Below are 16,430 nucleotides of genomic sequence, written 5' to 3'. Positions count from 1 at the left end.
ACCTCTGTTAGGAAATACCTGTGAGGTTGGAACAGCACTTCTTTTAAGACCTGCTGATATCAAGGAGTAAGATAGTAGTGTTAATGAATTCCCACAATCAACCTTTCCTGCAATTTCTTCCTTTGTTGTAGGATGAATAATATACCTCTAGGACACAGTGATATTGCTAAAATTAACCAAAAGCTATCAGAAGTATTTATTAGCCATAATGACCTAATTCTAGATTCACTGCACATTTTTGTGGAGATTTACACTGTGAAGAATTAGAAAGTACTGCTTTATATTATCTACCACTACATCTAACCAGTGAATCTGTAATTGTTACAAGATATAGAAAAAATCCATTATTAGATATTTTTAGTACAAACTCTCTCTTAATTGTGATGTCTTTATAATGCTGTAGCAGTCATTATCCATAGCCACATACTGACCTTCAGCGTTACTAATATTAGACACTCTGAGACCATCAGCATTTCAAGATGCTCTGTGGTTTTCACTGAAGTTTAGATTAAAGAAACTTTTTCTCACAAACTGAAATCCTCCTTAAATTACCATTTCCCATGATGTACAAGCATCACCTTTTTGAAGAATAAAGATAAGCACAGAATTCAGTATCATGTGCTTCCAAACCACAACACCTCAAGAAAACACATATCCTCCAAAACTTTGTGGAGCATCTACAGCACTTCATAAAAATCACAGGTGCTCTGATTTATCATAAAGATCAAGGTCAAGGAAAGCTTGAAAACCTTTTGCAGATACTCTTGTGACAATTTCATTTGATGTTCCCATTCTTCCTCCACGCCTCAACCACTCCCAGCAGCAAAGTCCTCTCCCTTTTCAACTCAGCTTGCCAGGTTCCTTGGTGAACTTACAATATTCACAAAATAGCAGAAAAACACTCAAGTTTTTTTGCAAGGAAGAGTCTTCTGCCACTTGAGTGAATAAATCTGCTACAAGATGGTGTCCAAAGACTGCCAGAGGCCTCATGAGCCAAGCAGCACGACTGGGATGAAAATGTGGGGGAGAGGCAGAGACAGGGCAAACTGCTGGAAGCCTTCCTAGACCTGGTTATGCACCTTGCACTTAATCCACTGCATCCAGAGGTCTATTGCAAAACCAGAAACATTCTCCCAAATGCAAGAGCTAGCTCAGAATTCATTCATTTGTGTATTCAGTTAAAGTAGTCTCTCTCCAAAAGCACATCACCTTTGCCAAAATGGAATTACATCCACCATGTTATTGTCTACTGCCTGGATGCTTCTGCAACCCTTCAAGACCAGCACTCACCATGAATGTTTTGTTTCCCACACAATACTGGAATTTGTCACTCCAGTATTCAAATCTCCCTTCTCTTCTTTCAGAAGAATTGCAAATATGTTGAACAATACATGCTCTATTTTCCATCTTCCAACCAGTTACTCATCCATAAAACCCTTCCTATTATTCCATGCCAAGTCTGTGGGGTTTTTGACTGTACTAACCCAGTCACTGCTGCTCAGGTCTGTCTTTCTGCATAGAATACAGACACATTTGTGAGATATGACTTTGTTGACAGCACTGTCTGATCTCCCCTGGTATATCATATTCATGCGTGGGCCTGCTACTCCTCAGAGAACAGTTTTTACCAAAATATTCCATTTTCAGGAGTCAGATTTACCTGCACCACTTCAGATCCCTATGGAAAATGATTTGTGAATTTACAAATGTCAGTCCTTTCCTACCTGGGATTTCTTAGTGCAGCAACAGAACTGTTCCAGCACTACAGGAAAGGAATTGGGATATTGCCATTTATCCCAAAAACAAACAGCAAATCATTAATGGAAATGATGTCACCATATAGCTAAAAAAAAACCTAAGTGATGATGAAATTAGCAATTTGAAGAACAGTGCTGAAAGAGGTGAAAAACTATTAACTATAGTTGGGAGACAACCGTAGTTTAGTGAGATTAGTTACATATTAGTTATATATTCACATATTATTATTACCTGTATTTCCTCACTTCCATGGATTTTAGTCTCACCCATAAACATTGTGAAATTAAAATTTATTTTACTATTAGAAATACTACAAGCATTTGAATTCCATTCTTTGACAGAAAATAATAGGTACATTTTGAGTATGTTATTTTCAAATTTGTCTTCATTAAATAGCAGCTGGGAATAAAAGCTGAGCAAATACTTTGATTTTCTACTTTAGCTCCATCAGCAAGATAGACCTAAAAATGATCATGTGGCCATCCCAGTAATAATGAGTCAACTGGGGTAATGCAAAAAAAACTAGCTGAAAAGGACACATTCTGGTTCTACCAGCTTTTCAGAATTTCAGTCAATATTAAATTGTCAATCTTTAAAAGCATAATTAAAATAAAAACCATTCCCAAACAGTAGATGACGTCAAGAGCCCATTGTTCAAAAACTGAAGTTTTTGAATTTTTTAACAGAAAATAATCATGGTGTTGTTACATGATGGATTTCTTTCCCAGTATCAATACTTTCCCAAGCTTGGTGGTTCAAGGAGTTATTTTAAGCTGTTACAAGAAAAGAATGCCTTATGCTCATAGTGTGTTTTGCCAAGTCACTTGTGAGTAACAACAAATTGTTTCAAGGTCATCCTGTTTTCCTGGGATACTAGGAATGAAGACACGGAACAAGAAAAGAGAAGCTGCACACTGTGGCAGAGATAACCACAGCAATAGTTGAAAATTAATTTGATAGAAAAAATTTGAGGGGAAAAAGAAGGGCATACCAGTCATGGTATTGCAAATAATAAGAATCATATTTCTGAGTGATTTTTTTGCATTTTTAGGTTTTGCTGTCATATTTGCTACATGGGACCTGGAGAAGATGTTTCTTCATGCACTCCAGGATTTAATCTGTTAATGGCAGAAATGAGAAGCACAAAACGTTTTTACTCTCTACTCATGATTTTAGGGTTAAATTCTTAACTTGCACAATCAAAGAGAAATCACATGTAAATTCCGCCGCAAGTTTGCTTAAATGAGACAGAGACATCAAAAATTTAGAACAAACAACACTACTTTGAGTACTTTGATTATGTGCTGATGGAAATCTAAAGATAACACAACTATCTGTGCAACTTTGATTGACTTCAAAAACTCTTTAACCTTTTTGAGAAAATGAACAGACACAGGGTTACCAGAATCTCATTCTAACAGCATCCTGATGTCACTGGCCTACCCTGAACTTACTACAGACAATGGGGTCTTGCAGAAGTGGCCTGAAAAATAAGAGTGATAGAGCAAGAATCAATAGCAGTAGGATTCTGTAATCACAGCTCTCCAGTCCCTAGCTAACCTTTAACCTTAATATCATCATGCGTTTGCTCAAAATAGCCTTTTTTCTGTGTTGGCTTCCAGTTAACATTTGTTACAAACAAAACACACTCATTTTTTCCAAACCCACATTTTGTGTATCACATGTCTCTCTAACTCAACCGAGCTTTCCAAGAGGAAGTAAACAAAACAACAGTATTATTTAGAATTGACCATCTGTTTTAACAAAAAACCCAGAAGTTCATTTCCTTTCCACTACACTGGGAAAAGGTCCTAATTTGCCTTCATATCATGTGAAGAAGCTGCTTGAAGACTTTTTCCCACTAGAAGTCTTCACACTTCTTCACACTTGAAGCAAGCAGGCATTAACCTCATAATAGTATTAACAGAGTCTCTGCAGGTCTGTTAAAAGCAGATGCAAACGAAGCACAATTGATTTCACTGAATTTCAGCCACGGTTTGCTTACTTAACACAGTTAACTCAAGATCATGAATGTTTACAAATTCCATTTCAGCACATATCTATGAAATTAATATCCATCCCATTCTCACCAGCAGGATTCCACTCCAACCAGCAACTTCTTGTGTGTCTTTCTGGGAGGTTCAAAGTTTGTCTAAGCAACACTAAGCACCAGCATCACCTTGAACTTACAGTGACCTGGGCCAGATAGAGCACCACACACACAAACACTGTGGGAAGCATGAGACTTCACTCCAGACAAGACCAAATCATATTCCTCTGGTTTTTATCTCCGCACTCAGTGGGCGTAAGTATGAATTATGCAGGGTGAAGAGCTGACTGAATATTTGAAAATGTTAAGTCAAGCAAAGAAAGCCCATGCCTGCCTTCATTTAGGGAAATAAAGCCAGGCTGTAAATCTAAGTATATTCCAAATTACTGTCATTACTTTTGAGAATCAGTGTTGAATTTATCAAGAGAGTGATAAAAGCAATTATGAGATGCCAAGGCTTTTAACATTTACACATTGTTAATGCCAAACAATTTAGCAAAAAATTATTACATTGGAGCAAATGAATTTATGAATAATTGACAGTAGGTTCATACCTACATTGTTTCAAAGTAGCTCTATTTGGCCAGCTGCTCACCACAACCAGTGGCTGTTAATAGCAAATCCTTGTTGTTCTCTTGGGAAGAAAAAACTCTGATTTTTCAGGAATATAGCTACATCAAACACAGATATTTTAACCTCTAAAGTTTCCCACCAAGCAACAGTCTGAACATTTCTCTGCATGAAAAATTCCATGTAATTGCACACAAAATGTTTAAGTTGTTCAAAATACAAATTACTATTTCAGTGAGAATTCAAAGAGGAGCAAGTTATACACATACTGTGGGTTTGTTGGTTGGTTTTGCTTTTTTTTTTTAACGAGATTATACCAAAATTTCCTCGGTATTTTTTTCATGGACAAACAAGGGTCTATGAGATCTCAGAATAAGCACTTAAATATTATGCCCGAAGTGTGAGAATTACTGAAGTGTCCACATGCCTCAGTCTGCCAAAAGAAAACATGGTTGAGGGTGGTTGGGTTCTGGCTTTTTTCTGTAGTTGGGGTTTTTTTTGCTGCTGAGAACGTCTGCCTACTAAAAACTGAACTGAGGTCATCAAGAATGCTATCATCAAGCTGGAAACTTATCAAGACGACATATGTTTTTTGAGAGTCTTCACAGAGAGGACTACTTTTGGAAGTAAAAGAAATCTGAACAGGTTATTAACCTATCTTTAAAATACTGGTCTAATCACTAAACAAACAAGAATCACGTATTTTTTAAATAATGGAAGTAGATTACACAGTTGACTAAATGCAAGTTAAAGGGAGTTATTTCACTTCTATTTCTGGAAAAGTGATATTTGTTATTCATCTGCCCAAGCTTTTCCAGGAGTTTCCTCAAACAGAACCAAATGCTCATATTAGAGCAGAAATAGATGCCACTAGCTGAAAACAGAATCTTGTTTCTCGCAGCCAAGTATTTTTCAAAACACAATAAGAACAAGTCAACCCATTTGCATTCATACACACATAGATACACAGATATAAAAAGCACTGACACGTTTCAATTGTAAATTATACGTATTTCCTTAGTAAAATCTATAAAAAGATCACATTTCAGTAAGTTTTAAAAGGTTTTCTAATAAAAAAAATATTCAAATGAGCACTTATTAATTTTTGGTTTAATACTGTTATTACCATTAACTGCACTAACCAAGCAACTTCACATGTAGTGAAACTGTGTAATATAAATGTCCAAATCTCATGCTGGCTGAGTTAGAATGCTTTATGCAAATTTCTCAATGAACTATGTTAAAGGGCTTAAGAAAAGCTGTATCAGAAAGGAACAAAGAAACAAGCAACTTAGCAAAATCAATTTTTCCATGTAGTTTGTTTCATGTTTTACTCAATTTTTTTTAAGGAGGAACAAGACTGAACATCACAAATTATTCCAGAAAGCAACTGGCTAACCCTTACTCATCCATTCTGTTTTAGTAAGTGACAAGAGAATACCAAAATATAGGGAGAGAAGAAGCTAAATAAAGTCACCCTACCATGCTGCATAATAATGTGAAGGACACCATCAAAGATACTTCTCTCATTCCATTCAGAACAGCTGCTCTAAGGGTCTTTGTATTTGTTATAGGACAGCACATTTTCTCCATGGAGACAGTGGAATAGGAGTAAATATATTCTTCACATCACTTAAGTATTTTATTTTACTAAGGCAGTTGACTATACAGAACAATAAATCCATCAAGAGGACAAGTGGTCCTTAGCTGCTCTGCATTCTGTACTGTAGTGATATGACACCGCACAATTATAGCATAAAAGCAACATCAAAAAGACAAAAATTTCATTTATCACTGTGGGACTGATCCTTAAGAACCATGGAAAAGCAAACTGATTTTCAAAAATAGAGCTGTCAGGCAGCAAAAAACACAAGGAACTTCTCTTCAAGAACGTAAGGAAGTTCCTTGGGAAAATGAACACAAGAAGTGTTCAGTTTTCCAATATCCTAGACATTTTGGCCCGATTTTAAAAAAAGAGATATAGGCAAATGTTTAATTTTAAGCACACCTAATCCTACAGACCTCAATAATCATTTAATTACATGTTTAGACACCATCTGTTTAAATGCTTTTTTACAAGGTATGCTTTATGTGTACAGATACAGAATATCCCTAACTGGAGATATATTCCAAACCTGGCATTAATGAAACCTATATTAGGTTCTAGAAACACAAAACCAGTTGACAGACTTCCTATGGAGAAAAGGAAACAACCCAAAACTAAAGGGAGCCAGGAAGGTCAGCTGTAAAACACACTTCAGAAAACTAAAAAACAATGACTAATGACCAAAATACTTGAAAAGACCCAAACGTGAAGGTCAAGTGAGAATGACTAATTCAAGGATATAAACCAGCAAAGCACGGTGCATGCTTCTATTGCACCTTCCTAATCAGTGCTAAGTGCTTTAAAGAAAGGAAATTTAACTCCTAGGTGCCATCAGTAGAGATGAGCTTGGCAAATGCAGAGATAAATACTGCTAATTGCTAGGTATCTTGTCCATCTATACACAAAAACAATATTGTAATAATGACTTTGCCTGCTTCAGTTGCAGTCAGAGTTTTTCAACTATTAGTCACGCACATAAAAACACCCACAGAGTTTCACTGTGAGGAATTACCCCACTTGAAGGCAGCAAGGCAAGGTAACATCTAAAGAATAAGGTCTTGAAGTCACCAGAATTCAAACTTCTGAAGGGAAGAACACGAGGAGCTAAGGAGTGCATTATTCAAATAAATAAATAAGTGTATATACATAAATAAATATATATATACATACTAAATATATATATATATTTTTAGTGACAACTTGAACCAGCCTCCCTAAGGCCTGTAAGCAAAAGCTAAACTAATCACGAAGCTGAGTGCTTCAATATGAGATAACCAACTAGAGGTTTTAATTAGCTTTTCATGAAATCTTATCTGGGCACTATTTTTATGGAAGAAATTCCTGAAAACTCAGCAGTGTTACTCTATACAGCTTGAGTAATCCCAACATTTCAGACAGTGAGGAGTCTTCATGTCCCAAGACTCCTCACATATTTTTTCTTTATAAAGTCCTGGTTGAAATAACCATGTCAATTAAGTTTTGTCACAAGAAATAACTACAGGCAAAGTATCTATTTCTGAAAAATTAGCCTAAGAGTCATCATTTGGCCAGTTTTCAAGGAGCCTTCACAGTGCCTGTTGCTTCCAACAGAGGCAATTAAGGATACTGTCTGTGAAGGAGCATGGTCCTGAAACATGTTTCCAGACTGAAGTCTGTATCAGGCTCAGATGCTTTCAAGAGCTTCAGCAAACACACGTGGCTTTCTGGAGAAAAGTGACACATTTACATGACTTTACAGTTTGCCACACTGTTCCTTACCTTTTTTTGAACGTGAAATTCAAAGATACTTGTATCTATAACCTCAAACAAACAGCCAACGAACAAAAGCCTTAGTTGACTGCGATCTAAATCTCTGCTTAGAATAAAAGCACTCAAGACCCAGCAGTGTATCATTATTGTCTCAAGTTCTGTGTAACTAGCAATTGCTCCAAAAATGACTTTTTTAAAAAAATACCCAACTTGCAACAGTTTAAAACCAGCATGGCTTTTTGCACATATTCAACTGGTAACACAAAGCTACATGAACTTACTTTTTTTTTTTTTTTTTGCATTATTTCTTCTACTGTCTGAGGCTTTCTCATCCTTGCAGCATCCTTTTCCTATTTGAACTGTTTAAGAACCAGAAAGCATGGAAACGCCATGATTTCAATTTAAAAAACCCCATGACAGTTACCGATTTCTTACATCTGTCAGGCAAACTACATAAAAAATGTCAAGTCTCTATGTTGACTCCCACTTTGGGACATGTGCAGGAAGTACACAGGACTGGTGTGCAGTTTTTGCCACGCTGCTTTCGCAGCCATTTGTACTTACACGGTCTTTGTCATCAGCTACGTCACAAAGGATGTCATCAAGATCTAAGATCCCACCATCCCCGTGCTCCAGTCGATGTACTTGTATCCAGTAGTTTGGATCCTGCATAAAAGGAGAAGAAAATAATATCAAATATCACATGCCAACAGGAAAATGTTATTCCACCACGTAGTTAGCATCGCAGTCTTACAAATGCTTGACGTCAAACATCTATTTAGGTCATATTTCTGTAAATAAATGTAAATTGAGATGTAAAGCCGAAGTTCTTTTTTTAAATTGCCTCAGACTAGATATGTAGTCTTCTCACTTCTATCAGACCTGCATGAGTCATAATCCCATCACTGACACGTAGGACTCTGACACATTCCTAATACTAATGCACATTACATTCCCAATATTCCTTCCATAAAAGGAAAATACCTTGTCCTCAAAATAAAGTATCACAGACAGTGGTCAACATGCACAAAAGGTTTACAGCTGTAAAAGGTGTGAGGTTTCTACAGAACAGCTAGAAAAGGCACAAACCAATATTTAAACACTATCAAAGGACCTTCTACCTGTCCTTTGCTAGAGGTGTTAAATGGAATATCTAAATCTTATACTAAGAACACCTTCCACATTTAAAATAAGAAATGATACATACACATATACATACATGCATATAGATGTGTGTGCGGCTTTGTGTTTTTACATGTGTCTAGCAGTAACTGGGAAGACTGGCTTTATAGTCTTTATTATTACTTTTGGTACCAAAGGAAGCCATAGGGAGTAAGGTGGTGTCTGCAGCATATCACTGCATGACCCAAGTGCTGTTTACTACTTGATGTGCTATTCTTAAAGGATTTGTTTCCTAACGGGGGAAAGTTGCACTGTAAACACACAACCTGACCAGGATACATAATCCTGCTTCTCCAACACACCCCCAGCGCCCCAGGCTGTTGTTCAGTGTCTCACATATTCCACTGAGAATGCACGGCTGCACAATGTGACTGCCGTGAGGACCTTCAAACTTGCAACATCTTGCAAAGTTCCTGACTTCCTAAAAATAGCAACTAGCATCTGCCTTTTCAGGTATTGTATCTAGAAGTGACAAAACAAACAAACAAAAATAATACAAATACCACGCAAAAGCCAAACCCTAACTGAACCACCCACACTAAGAAGTTAAAAATAAATAAATAACCACCTCCACCCTAAAAGGCTTGAAAATATTTTGATTTCTTAAAGATGAAACAGGGTAAGAAATGGGACTACCAGAATTCCTCTAAATTCATATGTGTATTTAAATCCTGACAGAACATGCTGCACATAAGAACATCAAGAGATACTCATCTTGGTTTTAATATCCTAGAACTCTATGCATTTGCACATGATATATATCCATACATCAAATATTTTGTAGAAATTTGATAACTATGAAACTTACTTCATTGTTTGTATAAGCACATCCTCCTTAAATACTGCTGCAAGTCATCATCATCAGATTATCAGATTTCAGAATTATGTTCTACAGTCATTAAGCTAGTCATTTCAAAAATTAAATTAGAGACTTTTTTCTCTAATTTCTCTAAGTATTAAATAGCATTACCTTCTATTTCTTCTAAGCAAGCACTTATTATACAATTAACTGCATTTCTAGTAAGTGGCTTTTCCCTAAACAGACTTACTGTTGTCGCATATTACAGGAGATAACTCAACATCTATTTTTCAGAAGTAGAGATTCAGGAATAATTAAAAATAGTACTCCATTATTCACATTGTCATGCATACACAGGTGTCTACATAGCTATCTAATACACCAAAAAAGGCACATCATGCAAAAACTAGGATAAACTTTTAAGTTTGAACACTCCACTAAGACAGGGCTGGACACAGTCACTCGTACAGCAGAAATCTTTCAACACTCCTCAACAAACGTGTTCAAAGGGAAGTCCGCTGAAGAGATGCCTTTGTAAACTCTGCTCTCAAATTAAAAGGAAAGAAGATCCTTCCTCATCCTCCAGCCCATTAAAAAAATATCCTCTGCCTCTCATATCTTCACCCAAGACTGAAACACATTTGCAAAGACCAAGACTTTGAAGACACAACCAAACAGACAAGCTGTGAAGCACCTTGCACTCCTAAAGAATTTGATTCAGGTTTCCTCTGCTGAGATTCTCCATCTCAAAGCCAAGCTAGAATTGAACCATAAGCCAGCCTTCACTGAAAAATCAGAGATGGAAAACCTAGTTTGGGCTTTAAGAGAGCCTGATCCCTCATACATCACCCAATTCACCATTGTTTGCAACACTTAATCTTCTTACTGAAGAATGGAAACATTAAAAACAGGTAACTGCAATACTGGCTCAGCGACCTGACTACATCCATCAAAACAAACAGCACCCAAACTGAAACTACAACTTCAATATCCATGTATCCTTGTTTTTTGCTTCCTACCACAACTATTTCCTACCTTCAAGGCAAATGTAAAAAAAATTCAAGATTACAGAATCAATAGCAGAAACACCCATTTCTAAATCACTATTGTGCTATTTCAGCATGCACAATCCACTTAAAAATAGCTTTGATACATAAGCTGCATCACTTCTGCTAATTACTTCCTTTAAAAGTTTCTCAATATTGCACAAGAAGTTTTAGATAGACTTCATTTTTTCTGCATCACCTATTAGTACTGCCATAGACTGAACTGCTCTGGTCGCTTTTCCTGTCAGACAAGGTCCTGATACAAAACAATACATGAGCAAGACCAGACAAGAAATATATAAAACTAGTTTGGCAAGAATTTACTCTGGCGGGATTTGGTAAGTAAATATGAAATAACAATGCAACTTTTCATTAAAGCCCTCTCCAAACATCAGAACAGTCTTCTCTTGAGGCCCTTTTATTCTAATAAAGGTTTTGCATAAATCAAGGATTTGGTGGGGGAGGACTGGGAGGAAAGAGAGGTCTAGGAGGGAAGGGAGTACTCACATTGTACAGAGATTAGTTACACCATACTGAGGGGAAGAAAAATAAGAGAAAGAAAAGAAAGAAAACAACATTGAAAATAGTGATTTTACCAAGTTATGAAAAACCACAGCTATTTATCGTTCCAAATTTTGGCATTTATTTCTATGTATTATTCAACCAAACAACACGAAAACCCCAAATTGCTTAAATGTTCACATTTTAATTCCTATTCAGTGATCTATATAAAAAGAACATAATGTTGTACTTGAGTCAACTCATATGAACTGTTTGCTAAATACGAAAGAAACTGAACCAGACCTGATACCAGTGTTGACCTGATACCTCCTACATGGATGTTACAAGTGCATCTATACTCATGGCCTGGTCAAGTTGTTTTTCTCAATCTCAGCCAGTAAACAGATATTCACAATTCCCTATGCAACAGCAGTAACACAGTCTTCAAATGTTTTCTGGAGCACTTTCACTGTTTTGTCTTAGATCAGTTCCTAGAGTGGAAATTAGCTATTTCCAGAGTTTACTGGAGCTGACACAACCTCATCTGTGGGGCAAAGTGGTCCAATCACTCCTTCAGGACACCTGAACACCTTCAACATCAACCTCCCTGGGTGAAAGAGCAGGGCTCTCAACTGAGATGTCAAAAACAAGGCACTGGCACCAACACTTACCCGCAGAGATCTGCTCAGGGCATGGCAGTGCAACAGGCTACAAGGAAAATGTCTTCTAGTTATTACACAAAAAAAATGCTAAGTATATCAAGTCTATAAAAGTCAGTTTCTGTAAAGATGAAAAAAATATTAAATTAATTTTTTTTTAATATCTCACAAGTTTTTCAAGAAACCTGCTTCAGAGTTACGGTTTAGTCAGACATGATGCTGTTGTTTCAAAGCCTGAATCTGCATATTAGAATCAGATTTTTGTATTTTGTCAATAAAACAAAGCTCCATTTATACTCTCTCGCTGTTATGGCTGTGTAGAAGGGTACTGCATTCTCCAAATCTGCAATGCATTTAGACATAAAAACACATGGTGGTAGAGAGCTCATCAGCTACACTGCTCCACCACTGTGTAAGTTAGCAAAGTGCAATTATTTTGAAAAAGCTGTATAGATGCCTTTGTCACTAGTTCATGCAGAAGAACCAGCAAGTTCACTTCATTGAATACAAGGACAGAAGTAACGCTAAACCTGATTTATAATATCTTCATTTAAATATTGCATCACTCAGCTCAAGTCTAAGCAAGTCAGATCTCCTGTTTCCTGTCTACACCCATTTAACTATTCAACTTGATGATGATTATGAAGGTACTCATAATTTGAACTCATGAGCACCACATTTTCTGCTCCAAAGTCCTCAGCAATGGGAGATAAAGATTTGCTAAGTGAACACCAGCACTGAGAGTGGAAGCAAGAGGACATTACAAGAGCAGCAAGAATCCAGCCATTTGCATTCTCTTTATTACATAAAACAACTTCTAAGATGCACAAAGGAAAAACTGAGAAAGCCATTAATTTAAGCAGTGTCATTCAGTGTTCTGTAGCTAACAATTTCATGTTCCCACATAATGGAAACAAGGACCATATGTGGAAAACAATATCTAGAAATCAGAATGGAAACAGCAATGTGTTCTTACTAATGGAATAGGAAGATTTTTTTTATTCCTTTGCATCTAAATAGGTGTCTCAGTTTTCACAAATGTACCCTTTCCAAAAATACTTTGAAATATTTACCATAAAAAGTTACAGTAAGTAAGATCATTCTTTGAAATACTTTGTCCCTATCTTACAAGAAATAAGCACCACAAACCTCTGAGAAGTAGCAATCTATTTAACAGAAAGCAGAAAATCAGCCTCCTAAAAGCCTGATGAACAATGCTTAGTGTTTACTAATTGTGCCCACTACTGTGATTTAATCTCACCTGTCACCAGCAGGATGTCCTGAAGCATCAGAAAAACAACATAATCTGCCTGGCTACAATTACATAGCTGGAGCTGGGATAGCAGAGGAGTGTGTGTGTGTGTGTAATTTCTTGTGTTCTGTTTGAAGCCCATGCAGAGAACACTTCTGGGGGAGGACACCAAGCTCTCCCCAAGAGGTCTTTGTCCTTCTTAACTTTGCCCACATTTCCCACCTGTGTTTCCCTTCAGCTGGCTGCAGACCGGTTGCCACTACAATTTGTAACACATCTGGAAATCAAGTAAAACAGGTATTTTCCCCCCACACTCCTCTATTTTCTAATCTGTTCTGGCCCAAACAGGAAGTGTATTTTTTACCACACAGCCATCTTGGGAAATGGATTGGTTTTGCCAAGCTGAGCTCCTAGAGCCTCGCCATGCCTACCAAAGTCCACGTTTCTAGAACTGAAATTACTTAAATTCATATGAAATTTACAGCTTTTTGCCTTAACACAGATCCTTAAATGACTTTTAAAAACCTCTATCAGCTGGACAGGTATTTCAGTGTGACTCTCAAAGAAAAACAGACTTGCCACCAGGAAAAAGGACAGAGCAGAAGCATATCCAAGTATGTCAATATAACTTCTCACTTATAAATGAGGAGATAAAAGGAAAGTAAGTATATATTATTAGTTTCTGCTTAAAAGCATCTGGCATTCAAGATTACAAGGCCATGTGTGTGGCTATCTTCACTGGATTGAGGTTTTTGAGAACAGATAAAGCCATTGTGGCAAGAATACACACAGATAAAAACCAACTAAATCACCAGGCTGGGGTGTGTACTGGACTTGTCTGTTCAGCAGCATATGGCACTTGGGCGTGTTAACACAGTCTGAAAGGAAAATATGGTTAATAAAAAACTAATATATCTGAAAATTTGCCAGTGAATTCATTCATTTCCCTGTCTAGCTCTGTGCTGCAGGCGGGAACCATCCAAACAAGCAGTCAGGTGCCAGAAGACAGCCATGCACGCTCACAACGTCAGCTGGATTCCAGTTACGTTCCACAGCCTGAGAAGCCAAGCAAGAACAAGTCCCTGGGTTTGAATTGCATCTCCATCCCATCATCTGTCTCCTCGAATTTCAGGCACGAAGATCTGCTGCATAACACAGCAGAGCAGCAATGGGAGAATCAGTTTCAAAGCTGACTGTGCTCTCCTAAAGTATGTTGACGCTGCAGCACAGACAGTTGGCACTAATGGTACAGCCTAAGTGCATTCACTGTCTTGGCTAGGGCACAAGCCAGAGAAATACTTAACATTAATGAAAGCAGTACAGTAAGGCTCAGAAAGCAACTGATACCTGTGGCAACTCTTAAGTTACCAGGTGATGAGTTGAAGGGACAGTTATCTTTTCCATTTCTGACCTCACTCCACCTGCAATCCCTCCCCTCACAAGAATTTTAGAGCACATTCACTCCACCTTGCCCTCTATCCCATGAAGTCAAGAAAAACAGGGCCACAGACAACAAAAGAAAATAGCTGAATGCTGTACAGAAAAAAATAAGCCTTATCCCTTTCATCTTTTTGATCCTTAACCTGTAAAACTGCTTTTTTTCTGAAGATGTACCACACTAAAGCTAATTTTTTGCTATTCTGTATTGCTGAGAAAGAGGAATACACACCCAGCAAGGTTACACATCATGGCATAACGACATGGTTTGGTTTAGGATTCAATTTTTTCAAACATACAAGATTATACATAATGTCTTTAACCAAGGGATGCATACCGATCTGATATGAACCAGTTTTGAAAAAGAGAAAAACATAAAAGCCTGCTCACTGAAGCATCTTGTTCCACTTTTACACTCACCAGTGCTTTCCCAGCCTTGCTAAAAGGGCTTTAGCTCACCAGAAATCCATCCAAGACAAAATCTGAACATATGGCAAATATCACTCTTCCTGACACACTGAAATGTTGGAAAGGGTGTTTATAAAGCAAAAAAAAAAAAAAAGTAATGCTGGGCTTTGCATGCATCCTTTATGTCCAGGTTCAACAATAACAGTGACTTACTTAAAAATTGATCACATTATACTATCAGTGTCAATCCTCAGCATAGGAGTCTGATAGCCAAGAATATGAGACAAACATTCACTTGAGCATTTAAATGCCTCCTAAAACCCACTAAATTGAAATAATACGGTCAGTACACTGCTGGAACACTACTACATATTGAATTGTGATGCATTACTATTGCAGTACCAAAAAAAGCATCAAGGAACTACTACTGAATCTTGCTTTAAATGGCAAAAGGTTGCTGTTAAATACAGTAAATTTGGCTGTTAGCCACTTTACCGTTTGCATAAACTTTCGAATATATATATGAAATTTTTGCTTTTCTGAAAAGAAATGGTAAATTCCTTAATCTGTAAGGAAAGTAGTCTGAGATCTACTGTCACAGTAAACTTCCTGTTTTCCTATGCTACAAGGATATGCAAGTTCTTTCAATTAATGCATTATGCCCATGCATCGTGAAAGCCTGGAATTTTTAATGTTTTTAACTCATCCCACTTTACCTAGAAGCAATCTACACCAATCCATGAGAAATCATATCACTAATTACTTTAAATCAACCTTCCTATGTAATGCATAATTTCATTACCTATTAAATAGAATAGAATCTCTACATGCCCCAATAATTTAATGTCGAGGAATAATTCCGATTGGAAGGGTCCTGAGGACATCCCAGAACTGGACATGGACCATGCTGAGCAGAGGGGGCTGATCCCTTCATTTGCCTCCTGGGTATGGCCTGCTGGCACTTCCTGCTGCCAGTGTGCAAGGCTGGCTCCTGCCCACTCCCTGGCCCCAGCCCCAGCCTGTGGCACTGCATGGGGCTCCTTCTTCCCTGCTGCAGGACCAGGCATAGAATCATAGAATTGCTTAGGTTGGAAAAAACCCCTGAGATCATCAGGTCCAACTGTTAACCCAGCACTGCCAAGTCCACCACAAAACCATGTCCCTGAGTGATACATCCACACGTCTTTTAAATACCCCCAGGGATGGTGACTCAATGACTCCTCTGGGCAGCCTCTTTTCATGCTTGATAACCCTTTCTGTGAAGAAAACCTTTCCTAAGATCCAATCTAAAGCTTCCCTGCTGCAATTTGAGGACATTTCTTCTCACCCCATCATTTGTTACCTGGGAGAAAAGAAAGGCCCACACTTTGCTACAACATTCTCTGGGTAGCTGTAGAGAGAATGAGGTCTCTG

At 37.5% G+C, this 16,430-nt stretch overlaps 1 protein-coding gene across 11 annotated transcripts in view; it reads right to left on the bottom strand.

Annotated features, from left to right (window-relative positions):
• Nucleotides 1-16,430, bottom strand: part of PARD3 (par-3 family cell polarity regulator) — a 441,649-nt gene that overhangs the window by 385,426 nt on the left and 39,793 nt on the right. For all 11 annotated transcript variants that reach the window (XM_085050362.1, XM_085050357.1, XM_085050358.1 and 8 more), the window contains exon 2: nucleotides 8,298-8,399. In XM_085050362.1, coding sequence (XP_084906488.1) covers nucleotides 8,298-8,399 — 102 coding nt within the window. The remainder of the gene's footprint in view (nucleotides 1-8,297; nucleotides 8,400-16,430) is intronic.

The sequence above is a fragment of the Lichenostomus cassidix genome, chromosome 2, assembly GCF_008360975.1.
Source record: "Lichenostomus cassidix isolate B80296 chromosome 2, HeHo_3.0, whole genome shotgun sequence".
Taxonomy (NCBI): domain Eukaryota; kingdom Metazoa; phylum Chordata; class Aves; order Passeriformes; family Meliphagidae; genus Lichenostomus; species Lichenostomus cassidix.
This window is presented reverse-complemented; position numbering and strand designations above follow the sequence as displayed.